Here is a 15,688-nt window from a genome sequence, read left to right as displayed (position 1 = left end):
TATACTGCTTGATTCATTTTTCGTATGCATTTGCGTGAATTTTTACAGATTCGCCATGCTCTTGTTTGTTGCAATTATGATCCTCAACCATGCATTGATTACATGCTACATGATTTTAAAAAACTTGATTTATTTAATAAAACTCTTGAGTTTCAAAAGAATGGAAGGATGATTGATCTCATTGCACCACCTTGAAAAGCAGATTTGTGCCCTCTAAAGCTTCTCTTGATGCAAGATGTGTGCATTCTTGCAAACACCAACTACTACAACTAGTTTAAGTTCTCTTGAGCTTCTCCTTTTCCGAACTATGTAGGCACTTCTTGGTAATGCTCTTCCATTGGAACTAACTACTTGTTGAGAGGCTTTTGAAATTATGCCATGGTGCCAAAAAATTTGTTCGAGTACATCATTTTGTTCTTGGGAACTTTTGTTGCAATTATTATCAAAACACAACAACGCATCAATAGCAAATGACAAACTTGCAAATAAGCAGGAAAACCATACAAAATGACCCAACTTTCAGAACCTACAAGCTAGAGACATTAAAATTTATACAAATTTGGCCTTGCCATTAACTGAACAATGAGGAAGGAGGACAAAAGGTAAGCCTTTTATACTTCGACCATAAACGGCCCCCATCACTTTCAAAGTGACGGGGATATCATACATGAAAATTGCCCAGTTATTCACATCTCTATTCAGGTTTAGACATTTTCGCTCGTCTTGCTTTTAGTTGCTGCTTTTCCTCTTCAACTTGGGCCAGCAAAGACTCCAACTCCGCTTCAGGTAGCTCTTCCAACCGTTTCTGGGTACCCCAAATATAAATTGAATATCATACTAACCAAATCAAATTGGCCTATGAGACAAACCATTGTACTAGAAGCATCCGTGTCTCTATGTATCATAAATCATAAAGCAGAAAAATGAAAAAATGCCATGAGATGCATGTATAATGTGCAGTATCTATATGCCCGTGCTCATGCATCCTACCTCTAATATGCTATGGAATGTATAAGTACGATCACCTAGGGAGACCACTATGCCTATCCTAGAAAAGAGTGCAAGAGAGTCCTATTTAGATTGCTAGCGAGCATTTTACACACAGAATGGCAATCATAGAATATGTACCTGTATGACTTTGTTCTCGTAGTCCCTTAACTGCTTGGCATATGTCATATCTTTTGTAGAGACCCTAAATAAGTAAGTGGAAATCCACCCGACAGTGAGACCAAGAACCATGACTAGCTGCACCACATTGCCGGCTTTGAGAGGATCAAGTCCGGCAAACTGCCAAGAATCACCAGAACTCAATAGATACCAAGTCAAAACCCAGGAAGGCTTTCTGCCTTAGTTCTCTCTGAGTTCAGAATGCGAATAGATAAATGCTCCGGAGAGCAGCTCTTTCACCAACAATTTAAGCACGCATGTGAATACTACCTTCACACCAATAATTGCACTACTGGAAAGCCATACAATACTGGCTCATCGAAACAATCACTGAACAGGAGTAAGACCTGCTTTTATATTTTATATTCAGAAAATGCCCATAAAAGCTGCACATTAGCACCAAACAGGAGAGAGCAGCAACGTTATATAGGATCCCTCACAGAGAAACCGAGTACGCTGGCCACTCCTCGCACCAAAATAGAGATCCAAATCACTGCAGAATGCTCTCTCAACATTCCCAATGCTCTTCAAACTCTCACCTGCTGGAATCCTGTATACCAACCAACATTCGCTCCACCACTCAAACCCTTAGTGACAATGATGCACTTTTCCTCCTTTGTTTTCTTCTTTCGCACCTCTGCATGGCTACTCCGAGCTTAGTTTTGTGTCATGGTTGATGCACAAGACTGAAACTCCATGCGGACGTTGGTCAACACATCGAGGAAATATAAGGTTCATAGCTGCAGCATAGAGTTTGTGTTGGTTAAAGCCTCTTTGTAAGAACTTAAGAAGGGCTGATTTTAGGGTTCTGAAGTTAACATGCTGACTCCCAGCTCACTCGTTTGCTGTTGTCCACGCCTTGCACTTCCATTCCAACCAAGCCCACATTTTCTTTCAAACCTTTGCCACCAATAAGCAAGGTTGAGAAATTGAAAGAGATATTGCTCCTGAAAAAGATCCGTCTACCTAAAGGAAGACTCCTTGAAGATATTTGACAGAATTCAAGAACTATTCCCCTATGGATGTGCAGTGGATAAGTTGTAATGACTTAACATCATGATGACCAGATATGATAGATCAAGATGCTCTTGATCTTGCAAGCTTTCTAAATGAATTACGATACGGCATTGTCACGTGCACATCTAACCCTATGTGCATGTGGACAAGCCGTTCCTACTTCTAGGGTTTAGGTAGCCTAGGAAGTGTTCTGGCACCCTTGTGAGCCTGTACGCAAGCCGTGCATGTCCAGGCACTTAGAGTAGCTGCATACCTTTTGATTGCACAACCCAGGATCATTAGCATCATGAGCATGTTCCACCACATGAACCTAGTGACGACCGCGTGAAACCATCTCTTATATCATTTAATTAATAAGTGACTTGATCACTTATTAATTTCCAGATCGTTGAGTCTCCTCTAGCACTGCTCGACCCATCTCTTGGGAGCTATACAGGGGAACCCAGGGCGCCAGTAGAGAGCAGAAGAGGCAAGAGGCACAAGGAGGAAGGTACCAAGCTTACAGGCAGCACCTCAAGCGTTCTCTAGCGTTTTCTCCAGAATCAGCCCAGCGTTTTTGCACCAAGAACACCAGTGTTTTCAGCATTGAGGACCAGCGTTTTCAGATCAGCCCTTCACCTTGTCGAACCGCTCCCACCCGGTAGTAGAACGTCGCTGCAGACTTTCCTGTCACAGCAGATTAGATGGCGTTTCCAGTTTCAGCCTCGATCAGCCAGCGTTTTCTGTTTTCAGCCTCTAGACAGTCAGCGTTTTGCATTCTCAGCCCCTGCAGGCATGGACAGCAGGAGATCAGCCCTTGCCTCGCAGCAGTAGCAGATCCACAGCAGTAGATCTTAGCATTTACAGATTTCAACCCATTGACAACGTCGTCGTCGTCGTCGTCGTCATTGACATCATCGTCATCGTCAAGTACCACAGCATCTAGAAGCATTGTACCAGACTTTGTGCAATATAAAGAAAATCCCTCTCTGGGGGGCCCTTGGAGGGGGGTTTGGGACCCCATCTCGTGTCGTCTCTTCTCTCTCTCTCTAGCACTCTCTTGCACTCGCACTCACAGTTTGCATTCCACTCTCTTGTTTTGGTCATTGCACATTCTCTCATTAAGTCAAGGAAGGCTCTCCCTTCCCGTCAATAAAAGGAACCTTGAGCATCACTGATCACTCATCGTGAGCCATACACCATCATTCACTTCCACTGCACATTATAGGTATGGCCCATGGCACAAGTCCATCATACACGGAGTGGATGCTCACTATGGCAGCTGCCCACGCACTTGGTATCAACAATCGCATCCATAGAAGTGGCATGCAATGGAAAAAGCTGTCAAAGCTTTACGCTCACCTTCCAGATGCTTTCACTCTTGCTTGCGGCTTTTCTCACGTGCACACACGCCCTTGGCTGTGCGTTGGTCGTCCTTCACCCTCTTGGTAGGGATTCTAGGTAAATATAGGGTTTGCACCAGGCATTTTGCCCATTTTATATTTATTTCCCAGTTTTGTGTATTTTCCGTGGTAGTTTTTAAAGGTTTTGCCCAACCAGAGCTGGCTCGCTATATCGGTGAAGCCCTAGTCCACCCTTTGGTCCATCTTTTAGCATCTGGGGTTATGGACTCTCTCTCTCTCTCTCTCTCTCTCTCTCTCTGAAACCTAGCCTCGTCTTTGCTCGTCGAAAACTAGCCTTCATACTCTGCACGTCTCCCCTAGGCGAGGGCGGCCCTATGGGGGGGGCGTTAATACACAAGCCCTGCCCCATGCCCAAGCATGACTCTGCTGCGACCTGCGTCCGACCCTGCTACGACCTGCTCATCAACGTACAAGGTCGATTTGGTTCAAGAGTGACTCTGCTGTGACCTGCGCCCTGCTACGGCCTGCTCGTCAGCGTACAAGGTCGATTTGGTTCAAGAGACTCTCTCCCTGCCCCCCCCCACCCCCTCCCTCCCTCTCAGCCCGTCGAAAACTAAGCCTCATCTCTGCTCGTCGAAAACCTTCATTCTTTGTTATCCCGCCTACACAGAGCATGGCTTAATGCTTCCACTCCAAAAATTTAAATCAAAATAAGCCCTTCATCTCACGCACCACTGTGTGTTTCAATAGGAATTCCCTTTTGTAGCCTGATGCCGTCCTTTGGTACCCATATTCCACGCAAGAGCTTTCTTGCGGTGGCAGCGGCACCAAGGAAGGACCCCCTCGCCCGCCAAGAAGCACGAATCACAGCCCTTGAGGCTCATATTCAAGAACTCGTCGGGGAGAATGAGAGACTCAAAGAACATTTACGCAAGCTTGAAGATGCGAAGGAAGTAGAGAGCCAAGCTCTGCTTGAAAAAGCACACGCAGTCAAACCAAAATTGTCGTCGCACTGCAGAAAGAATCACATGAAGCAACACATAAGAAGATTGACACCAAGATACAGGCGGCCCTACAAGAATGCAGGCTACAAGAATCTCTTGGCCTCAAGGTCAAGATTAGGGGACCACTCACTGTGGTGTACCACGGAGGGCACCCTTGAAGAAGCAATCACCAAGCTCAATGACATTCTTCAACATGTCTACATCAAGCACGAAATTGTTGCTTGGATCAACGATACACATAGACATGTCCCACCTGAGCACTGCATACTCACTTTCAAGGACAAAGATGAGCGTATGAAGCTGCTATGTCAATCTCGACTTCTCAAGGGAAAAAAGCTTTGGATTGCTGAAGAATTGACCATGAATCAACTCAAAAGTAAAGCGAGCGAGCTCAAGAAGATGCATGAAGCACGTAAGCAAGGCAAATGGGCAGTCTTCCGAGGTGGCAAAGCGACCATCCAAGAGCTTCGAAATCCCAAACCGGCTCTCCCCTCAACCGACCCTTCTTAGGTTCTTGTTTTCTCTTTTTCCCTACTCTACACTCTTGATGGACCCTCACTCCTTAACTGATATGTATCGGCCCACACTGAAAAGGAATTGTTGTAATGTTGTGTTTTTGGTCCCATGGGTCATATATGACCTCCATGGACGATAATTCTCTCTCTCTCTCTCTCTCTCTCTCTCTCTCTCTCTCACACACACACACACACACACACACACACACGTTCTTGCGTGTTCCCATATTCGTGTTTATCTTCTGCTGCATACTCTAACATGGTATCAAAGCACTAAGTGGTGCTTCTTTGAGATCCGCCCTTCCACCCTCCCCACCAGCTCTTGCGCACGCTCCACCTTTGTGATTGCATTCTACGCCAGCATTTTCTTCTTTGCGTAGCCTTTCAGCATTTTACTGCTATCTTAGGGATCCCCCTCCATCTCCTTGCAGCCAAGGTTGTCCTACTATCTCCATACCGACTCTTCCGGCCTCGGCCTCGGCCTCGGGAACCTTTTTGTTCTTTTGTTTTCTTCTCACGTGACTTCAACATCATCATTTAAATTCTCCAGTGTGTTGCAGGTTTCAGCCAGGTATCCCTTATCTACTCCCTCAAATTCCTAGTCGGATTGCTCTACCACCGGTCCTAGACTTGTGCTATCTGGCCTCTACTTCGACGCTTTGTTGTGGACAGCTGCTACTCTTTGCTCTCTCTGCAACTTCCCGGGTTCCTTGACTGTTTCTCGTCATGTACTCCGTCCACACGTCGGCTTTTTTGCTTTTTGAGCGTGGCGTTCAAATCTCCTTCGACACTATCCTCAGGGAGACGTTAAACCGTTCCAACTTTATGGTTTGGAAGATGAAGATCATGGTTATTCTTATGGCGACTGACTCAAGGGATTGGCTTATTGACTGCAACAACACCACGTGCCCTACCATTTCGGCTTCCTAAATTACTACTTCTACATTGGTGACTCTTTACCTCCTCAACTGGCTTATTATTTACTAGACCTTGTACTTCATCATCGGTTGTTACGCAAGCCATGGTTGACACCTGGAATGAGAGCAACCGCAAGGTGTTTTCCTACCTTTGCATCAACTGTACAGATTTTGTGATTTTGACTTCTTTCTAGGTTTGGGAATACCATTGCAACCTCTATGAGGTGGTTACCCCCAATCAGACCCTTGTTCTTGAGAAGACTACTCTCAACCTAGAGTAGTCGTTGTTCCGTCCTCCTCATGCTCTTATTTCCGTATGGAGCAACTCGAGACAAGCTTTTTGTTTGTGGCAAGGTGATCACTTTGAAGGATATGCCCACTCGACTATTGGCCAAGCTTCCCTCGCAGTATGTCTCTCTCTATATTACAACCTTGTTTCTTCTCCTCGTGTTAACACTCGGAAGAATCTCTTACCAACTTTGCTTTGCGGCAGATTTCTCAGCATCTTCAAGATTGGGATTTCCTTGAGCATGTTGCAGGTGACACCGTTTTAGTAGCTCATGGTGGTGGAGTGACTTCTCGACAAGAATAACCCGGTAATGCTATTACAACCTTGTTCCTCTCCTCGTGTTAACACTTGGAAGAATCTTTTACCGAGTTTGCTTTGCGGCAGATTTCTCAGCATCTTCATGATTGGGATTTCCTTGAGCATGTTGCAGGTGACACCGTTTTAGTAGCTAGTGGTGGTGGGGTGACTACTCGACAAGAATAACCCGGCAATGCTACCGAGTAAAATCGACCTAATGTTACATGTACCCATTGTGGAAGGCATAGACATATAGCAACTAGATCTTATGAAAGACGTGAACGTCACAAAGATGCAAATAGAACTTGTTCTTCTAGGACCAAGATAGCTTCTCCCCCTGTTGATCATGATGCCTCTGCCAAGTTATCTACTCCGAGCATTGCCCCTTTAGTCACTTCATTGGCCCCTTTGCCCTCCTATATTGGACTTGGGAGTGACTTGCTATCAATGTGGGTATAAAGGGCACAAAAAGCCAGATTGCCGATACTACAAGAAAGAGCAAGAAAGAAAGAAACAATAGGGAAAGAAAACTAAGGATGACGAGGAAGATGATGACAACTCTTAAAGAAGTTGCTAAAGACAATGTAGCTTCTAGTGTGGTCATTGAAGAGCTTCCTAACACTGAAGGAGTGCTTGTTGCAGCCTCATGCATTAATGGAGATGTTCTGGCAGCAACAGGTGATAGGCACATCATCAAACGGGAAGTGATTGATGCTTTACCTTCAGCCCATGATGGGCTGTCCCAATCTTGGATAGTGGACAGCGGTGCCTCTTTTCATGTTACTCCTCCTTTGGAGTCATTTTCTTCATACACTATAGGATGCCTAGGCAAGGTCTACTTGGGCAACAACTATGCATGTGAGATAGAGGATGTTGGCACCATTCATTTGGCTCTTGAAAATGGCCAAGAGCTGATTTTGCAGGATGTACGATATGTCCCTTGCATTAAGAAAAGTTCCCTATCTATGGGATAGCTGGATGCAAAAGGTTATTTCACTACTTTTGGTGGTGGGTCTTGGAAAGTACACGAGGGTTCTATGCTGATTGTAAAAGGCAACAAGAGGACTTTATATTACTTGTATTGCAAAGAATTACCTGGAAAAAATGGAAGTCCATTCTCAATTAGAACTTTGGCACAAAAGACTTGGCCATATAAGCCAGAAAGGCCTTTAGGTTCTCTCTTCTTCAGGGAGATTTGATGTAAAAGGCCTTGGTCTCGACTTTTGTAATGATTGTATATATGGAAATCCTCTGAAGTCTTCTTGTTACTGTGGTGTCGCTAAGAATTTCTAATGCTCTTGATTTGGTACACACTGATGTATGCACAATGACTGTTAGTTCATATGGGGGTGCACGTTACTTCGCTACTTTCATTGATCATTTTAGTAGAAAGTCATGGGTGTATGTGTTCAAGGGCAAAAATGAAGTGTTGGATGCTTTCAAACGGTTTCATGCTTTTGTTACCACACAAAAAGGGCTTAAATTGAAAGCAATTAGAACAAATAATGGGGGAGATTATGTCTCCAATGAGTTCAACAAGATTTGTGAGATGCATGGCATTTAGCGGGAGTTGACACCTTATAACCGTGCATCAAATGGCTTGGCTGAATGATATAATCGCACACTTTGTGAGAGAATCAGGTGCATGTTCTCCACGGCTGATCTCCCACAGGAGTTTTGGGGAGAGGCTCTTAAAACTGCAATTCATGTATGCAATCGCTCTCCGAATCGTGCTTTAAAGAATGGCAGTCCTAAAGAGGTTTGGTCTAGCAAACCTGCTTCATATGACCACTTGCGTGTCTTTGGCTCTGAGGCCTTTGTGCATGTATCTGTAGAACTGCGAACCAAACTTGACATGAAATCCATCAAGGGCATCTTCATGGATATGGAGATGAGGGAGAGATGGGTTACAAAATTTGGTTACCTCAGAAAAGGAAGATTGTATGCAGCCGAGATGTAGCGTTTGATGAGGCAAAGTTGCTAAATAATGCTACACAAAGTGATCTTGATAAGAAGAAGGTCAAAGTTCAACATGAACAGGTAGCCATTAATCAACCATTAGATGAAGATTTTTTCCTATTGATACTAGCAGCAACCCGTTGTGCTACCGCCAAAAGATCATGGGCACCCAATGGATGCACCGGATGGGGTAGTACATGATGAAGAATGTCACAAATTACTGACGTGTCAAGCCACTCAAGAACAGAGCCAACCTTCAGATCGCGGCCGAGGGGCCTAAACCCTAAGAGAAGCATAGCAGCAGCAGAAGAAGATCCATCTGATGGGGCCTAGAGTAAAGCACATGATGAAGAATGTCACAAATTACTGACGTGTCAAGCCACTCAAGAACAGAGCCAACCTTCAAATCGCGGCCGAGGGGCCTAAACCCTAAGACAAGTATAGAAGCAGCAGCAGAAGATCCATCCGATTGGACCTAAAGTAAAGCAACCCACACACACATACAAAAAGCATAGAAGATAATGATGTGGCATCTTGTACAGAATTCCAGATTTTACGTTGGCTGCCGACGTGGCAAATTGTACGGATTCCACGTTTTACGCTAGCTGTTGACGTGGCAGAGCTGTACGGATTTTCCTACTTTTGTGCTGACAGATTTTGGACCAGATGCTTTTGAGTTTATTGCTTTTCATGTAACTGCTTTCGAGGCCAAGGGCCTTTAAATATGTGCAGAGGGCTCATTCTCTGACATGCTTCAATACGAAGGTGGAGAGGGTGGAGCACCGGCATTGTATCGAGTTCAAGTAATATAAAGAAATACCGAAAGGGGCACCAAGGTTTGGGGCCAATACTCTCTAGGGTGGAACTTTGACACTCCCCGTGTCGTCTCTCTTTCAGTTCAATTGTTATTGAAGTGCTTAAAGTTGTTCAGTCTATTCTTTTCTGATCGCACGTGATGCCTGTCTTGTGACAGTGGTATGAGAGCTTCAAGTGTGTGCTTTTCTGAAAGCATACTAGTCCCACCAAAGAGAAGACAGAGCAATGTGGCGCTTCCAAAGTTCACTAGGATTGAATTTGAAGAATCATCGTGGGTCGTCCCCAGACTTATTAGTCACCCCCACCCTTACTTCATCGCGCATCGTGCGCGCTCTCGTTTGCATCGCTCATGTCTTACAGAGCCTAGACCATAAAGATCACTTGGAGAGAAGGATCAAAACTTTAAGCTGTCGTTTTTCTCAGAGGTAGTGCCATGCAATGGGTGGATGTCTATAGTTACCAAGCCACATGCTCCAAGAACTTTGCAAGCTTTCAAGAAAAAATTTACCCGAAGTCATATGGTTTCTGACATCTTCCTTCGGAGTGAAACTTCTGGCAGAGTGGGGTATCCTAAAATGCTTGCCATGGAAATCCTAGCAGATTTTAACTTGAAATTTCTTGACATCTCTCAGTAGGTGTCTCGTCTCGAGCTGATAACCTTGGAGGTCCGGTGTGATTGCTATCTCTTGGGACTACCATTACCGCCAGAGGAAGACCGTCTGTCCAAGAGCTGATAAACCATGTTGTGGTCGGCTACGACCTTATTAATTTTTGGTGCAAGTTTCAGGATGGAAAGTCAGTCGACTTTTTGAGCTCCACTGATCTCGAGAATGCTTTTTAAGTTTGAGTTCTATTTGAAAACTTGTTTGGTAATCCTGTTTGAAATTTGTTTGAAATGGATGGTATCTGTTTTGAACCTGTCTTGGTGCCGATTTGAATTGTTTGACTCTGGTTTTAATATTGGTTTCAATGATTGGTGATTTTACTCCAAGGTGGAAAAGTGGGAAATGTTGTTTTGCTATTGTCTGAATGTTAGAACGACGCAGACAGGATGTCTGGGGAGCGCTTCGTTGTATGCTTGAAAACCTCGGAACGACACAGACAGGATGTCTGGGAAGCGTTTCGTTGTATGCTAGAAAACCTCCGAACAACGCAGACAAGTTGTCTGGGGAGCGTTTGGTTGTACCAATCCTCTGAGCTCATGGCCCAAACCTTTTCAGGTTATTTGCGGGGGGAGTGACAAGGGTAGTCATTGAGCAGCTTCATACCGCAGATCGTTTGTCTCAGAGGAGTGTTCAACGGCACTGTTCATTGTGTCTTGTAACATGCATATCTGAGCATTTGTGTTGCATTGTGATGTGCCAACCACTGAATATTCCTTATTGGATGAGATACTTCTGGGAATCAACGACCCAAGATATCAAGAGTTCCGATATGGAATGAGACTCCTTATTGGATGAGATTCTTTTCGGAAGCCAACGACCCAGGAAATCAAGAGCTTCGATTTGGAATGAGAAAATTGATTATCCCTCGGAAATTTTTGAGCTAACTTGAGTTATTTTGCAGATATGTTGTAATCGCAGACGATTACTTTCTTTCAAGAAGGGGGGATGTCACAAATTGCTGACGTGTCAAGCCACTGAAGAACTGAGCCAACTTGCATATCCCGACCGAGGGGCCTAAACCCTAAGAGAAGCAACAGAAGCAGCGAAGATCCATCTGATGGGGCCCAAAGTAAAGCAACCCACACACACACACACACACACACACACACACAAAAAGCGTAGAAGATGATGACGTGGCATCTTGTACAGAATTCCCGATTTTATGTTGGCTGTTGACGTGGCAGATTGTACAGGATTCCGGATTTTACGCTTGCTGTTGACGTGGTAGATTGTATGGATTTCCGCGTTTTACGTTGGCTGCTGACGTGGCACAGTTGTACGGATTTTCCTGCTTTTGCGCTTGCAAATTTTGGACTAGATGCTTTTGAGTTTACTGCTTTTCATGTAACTCCTTTCGAGGGCAAGGGCCTTTAAATATGTGCAGAGGGCTCATTCTCTGGCATGCTTCACTACGCAGGTGCAGAGGGTGGAGTACCGGCATTGTACTGAGTTCAAGTAATATAAAGAAATACCGAAAGGGACGCCAAGGTTTGGGGCCAATACTCTCTGGGATGGAACTTCGCCACTCCCCGTGTCGTCTCTCTTTCGATTCAATTGTTATTCAAGTGCTTAAAGTTGTTCAGTCTGTTCTTTTCCGTTGGCATGTGGTGCCCGTCTTGTGACAAAAAGCATGCTGAAAATAGATTACAACAGCAAGGAAATGTTGAAAATCAGCCACTTAATGATGGTATGCACATTCCTAAGGATGTAGGCCCATTGCCACAAAACATGAACCACGTGTCAGAAGACACCCACAAAGGTTTCAACCATCTTTGGATTGCATTTTGTTGAAAGATGAAAATGAGCCTCTGACATATGAAGAGGCACAATCATGTGTGAACAAGAGTAAGTGGGAGCTTGCTATGCAAAACGAGATGAATTCTCTATATACAAATGATACATGGAAGCATATACCTTTGTCTTAGGGTAGGAAAGTTATCCCTAACAAATGGGTTTACAAAGTGAAATGTATTAACAGGGAGCCCAAGTACAAAGCACGGTTTGTTGCCAAGGGTTATAAATAAAAGGTTGGGGACAGCTAACACATTTTGGACATGCAAATTAGAAGAGATAGAGAAGAACGCTTGTTATTTCTCTCTCAAGACAAGTACATTCACAAAGTACTTGAAAGGTTTAATATGGCTGATGCTAAGCCTCTTGGTGTGCCTTAACCGCAGCTTAGCAAAGCTAATTGTCCCAAAGATGATGTAGCTGCAAAGGCTATCAAGGGTATACTTTATGCATCAGCTTGTGGATCTTTTATGTATGCCATGGTTGCCACACGGCCTAACATTTCTCGTGCAATGGGTGTTGCCAGTACATTTATGTCTAATCCTGGCAAACCACATTGGGAAGCAGTGAAATGCATTTTTCGGTACTTAAAAGGTACACGAGAAATGTATATGCTATGGAAAGGGTACATTGGAATTGCGGGGATTTTGTGATTCAGACATGGCAGGAGATCTTGACACTCGGAAATTCACCAGTGGGTATGTCTTCACTCTTGGTGGTGGGGCTATTTCTTGGTGTTCAAGACTACAGAAAATTGTGGCACTAAGTGCTGCAGAGATTGAAGATTTTGATCTTCATGCTCGTGCTCCAGTGCTTGGTTGTGATAGCTAGAGTGCAGTATATATGGCTAAGAATGCCACGTTTCATGCACGTACCAAACACATAGATATACGGTACCAGTTCATACGACAAGTCTTGGATGATGGTCTTGTCACATTGACTAAGAACAAAACCCAAGTGTCACATGACACATCCAACCCTATGTGTCCGTGGACAAGCTACAGCATGACAAGGGTTCACTCAGTCCAATCAGTCTAGCTTAGGAAGTGTTCTGGCACTTTTGTGAGTCTGTTCGCAGACCGTGCATGCCCAGGCACTTAGAGTAGATGCATATCCTCTAGTTGCACATAGCATGATCATCAGCATTACCATCAGAATCCAACAGAATCCATCAAGAGCATTTTCTAGTGCATTAAACCTAATTTCCCTATTTTTTGACATTTTTCCGTTATTATTTTAAATGACTTTTGTTGGGAACAGAGTAGGGCAAATTGGGTAAGATAATATATAAGCAAACCTAGGCTAGCACTATTGGGCAGAAGAGCAAGGAGAACACAGGCATAAGTGCAACAAGTTCCCCCTCTCTCTCTCAGCAAGACCCCCACCCTTGGCTGGCGTTTTCTCCCAAGCTTCATCAGTGTTTTATTCAGCCTATCCGGCGATCTCAGACAGCGCTTATAACCAGCAAATTCAGCAAGAACATAGCCTCTGCATACAGTGTTTCCTAGCCTTGCATTGGAGTCTCCAATCGCATCATTGCATCAGCAGATTCCCAACCACCGCCAGCGTTTTTCCACAGCATTGATTCAACGTTTTTTGGCAACCTAAACCAGCGTTTTTGGGCTTGCCATTTCAGTGTTTGAAGCAGCAGTTTTCAGCCACTCATAGCGTCTTTGGACAGCAGTACCGCAGTGGATTTCAGCTGCATTCAGAATACCACCAGATAGCGTTTTTGCAGCCACAGCATCCAGCCAATTCAGCGGTTACTTCAACACCATTTTCAGCCGAATAGAGAGCCAAGTCGTCGCCGTCGACATCACCCTAGTTGCACATTGCATCACAGTTCTCAAGTACGTCAGAGTCTTGTACCGGTTGTGCAATCAATAGTAGACCACTCTCGCCATCGAGAGTGGGGCCTTCGGAGGAGGGTTTTACAACATCTCTGGTTTTAGGTGCAGCGGAATGAATGCTTGCGCTTTGCTCAAGATGAGTGCTCCGAACTGTGCTCAAGGGTTCCTTTTAGTTCTTATGAAAGGGAGAGCCTTCCGTTCTTAATGAGAGAATGCTATGATCACAAACAAAGTGAATGGACACTGTGTGTGCAAGTGTATGAGACTGAGAGATAGAGAGAGAAGAGAGATACGACACCAGAGACGTTGTAAAACCCTCCTCTGAAGGCCCCACTCTCGTCGGCGAGAGTGGTCTACTTATGATTGCACAAAGTGGTACAATGATGATGCAATGGACTGATGCAATCTGGGACTATGCCGATGACGACGACGGTGATGAGGACGATGACTTTAGGGCTGAAATCTGTGGTCTTCTATCTGCTGAATTTCGGGGCTGTTTCAATGGCTGAAAATGACTGTTTTGGCTGCGTTTTCTATGGCTGAAAATGGGGGTCTTCTGCAACCAACTAGGGCTGAATCTGCTCCTGTCCAATAGGGCTGAAAACGCTGACCATCTGATGCGGTAAGGGCTAAACCAAAAACGCAGATTTGACTGCTAACGCTAGCAAAAACGCTACGGCTGAGAAAAAGTTGGCGATGATGGGGAATCTGCAAACGCTAGGAAACTGAAAATGCTATGGCGATCTGCTACTGAAAACGCCAAGAATCTAGGGGGAGTGCTGGCGCCATGCAAACTGGAAAACGCTGGGGTAACTGTGGCGAGGATGGAGAGTAAAAACGCCAAGGGTGCTGGGGGTTCTGCGGGTTCTTGCTGAGAAGGTGCCTGTTGAGCATGTGCTCCTGCTGCCTCTTCTGCCAAAAAGTGCTAACTTGGGTTTGCTTATATATTAACTTAGCAAAATTGCCCTACCTACTTTTGTTGGAAAGTCACTTACAAATAATAAGTGAAAAATACCAAAAAATGGGGAAAATAGGCTAAATGCACTGGAAAATTCCCTTGACTAAATCTAATGGATTCTGAAGGGAATACTGATGATCATGCTGTGTGCAACCGGAGGATATGCATCTATGCTAAGTAACTGGGCATGCACGGTCTACGAATAGACTCACAAAAAGTGCCAGACCACTTCCTATTCTAGACTGACTGGACTAACTGAACCCTGATCATGCTGTAGCTTGTCCACGGACACATAGGGTTGGATGTGTCACGTGACGTCTGGTGTCGTATTCTCTTCTCTCTCTATCTCTCACTCTCATGCACTTTCACGCACAATGTCCATTCACTTTGTTAGTGTCCATTGCACTCTCTCATTAAGAACGGAAGGCTCTCCCTTCCTTAAATTAAAGGAACCCTTGAGCACAGTTTGGAGCACTCATCTTGAGCAAAGTTCATCATTCATTCCACTGCACCTAACACCAAGATAACCTTGTTGATGCTCTCACTAAGTGAAACCGGAACATGGGGCGGTAGACGTTGGCTTTTACCTGAAATTCTTTACTTTAGACACACACACAGAGAACGTGCGAAGGAAACCTGTGACGGGAATTAACACTTAAGCACACACACGGCTCGGAAGCTAGAATGCTCCGAGCAGACGCCGACAACCTGTAGGCCCCAAAATTGGCGCCCCTTCCGGTATTTCTTTGTTCTTTAACAGAGGGAATAAAACGTGTGATCTCCTACGAGCTACCCCGCATAATCCAGGCTGAGAAACACCTGTTCTCGCCCGATTTCTGCAACATAACTGTACTAGGACGCTTCACAGTCAGTATCCCCACGCAATAGATGACTTTCCCCACGCATACGGACACTTTGCAAAACCTGGCGAGAATCTGCAGCACGCTGAATTCTCTGTTTTCTGCCCCGAAAATGCACCAGATCACCTCTATAGCGGTCCCCTCGCGTCCACGAACCTCCTGGGGTATTAGGGACCGTTTAGGGCCGAAACCCTAAACCTGAAAAAATACACAGCAAGCTGTAATTCCCTGTTATGGGCT

The 15,688-nt window shown here is 44.8% G+C and overlaps 1 protein-coding gene across 1 annotated transcript in view; it reads right to left on the bottom strand.

Annotated features, from left to right (window-relative positions):
- Positions 1 to 462: 462 nt before the first annotated feature.
- LOC147464417 (uncharacterized) overlaps positions 463 to 15,688 on the bottom strand; it is a 57,327-nt gene continuing 42,101 nt past the window's right edge. The window contains exons 3-4 of the mRNA XM_086514813.1: positions 1,129 to 1,287; positions 463 to 805 (exon numbers count right to left, since the gene is read on the bottom strand). Coding sequence (XP_086370939.1) covers positions 695 to 805; positions 1,129 to 1,287 — 270 coding nt within the window. The 3' untranslated portion in view covers positions 463 to 694. The remainder of the gene's footprint in view (positions 806 to 1,128; positions 1,288 to 15,688) is intronic.

This window comes from Adiantum capillus-veneris, chromosome 1, assembly GCF_014529385.1.
Source record: "Adiantum capillus-veneris isolate H3 chromosome 1, ASM1452938v2, whole genome shotgun sequence".
NCBI classification, from domain to species: Eukaryota; Viridiplantae; Streptophyta; class Polypodiopsida; order Polypodiales; family Pteridaceae; genus Adiantum; species Adiantum capillus-veneris.
The sequence above is the reverse complement of the archived record's forward strand: the minus strand, read 5'-3'. Positions and strand labels throughout refer to the sequence as shown.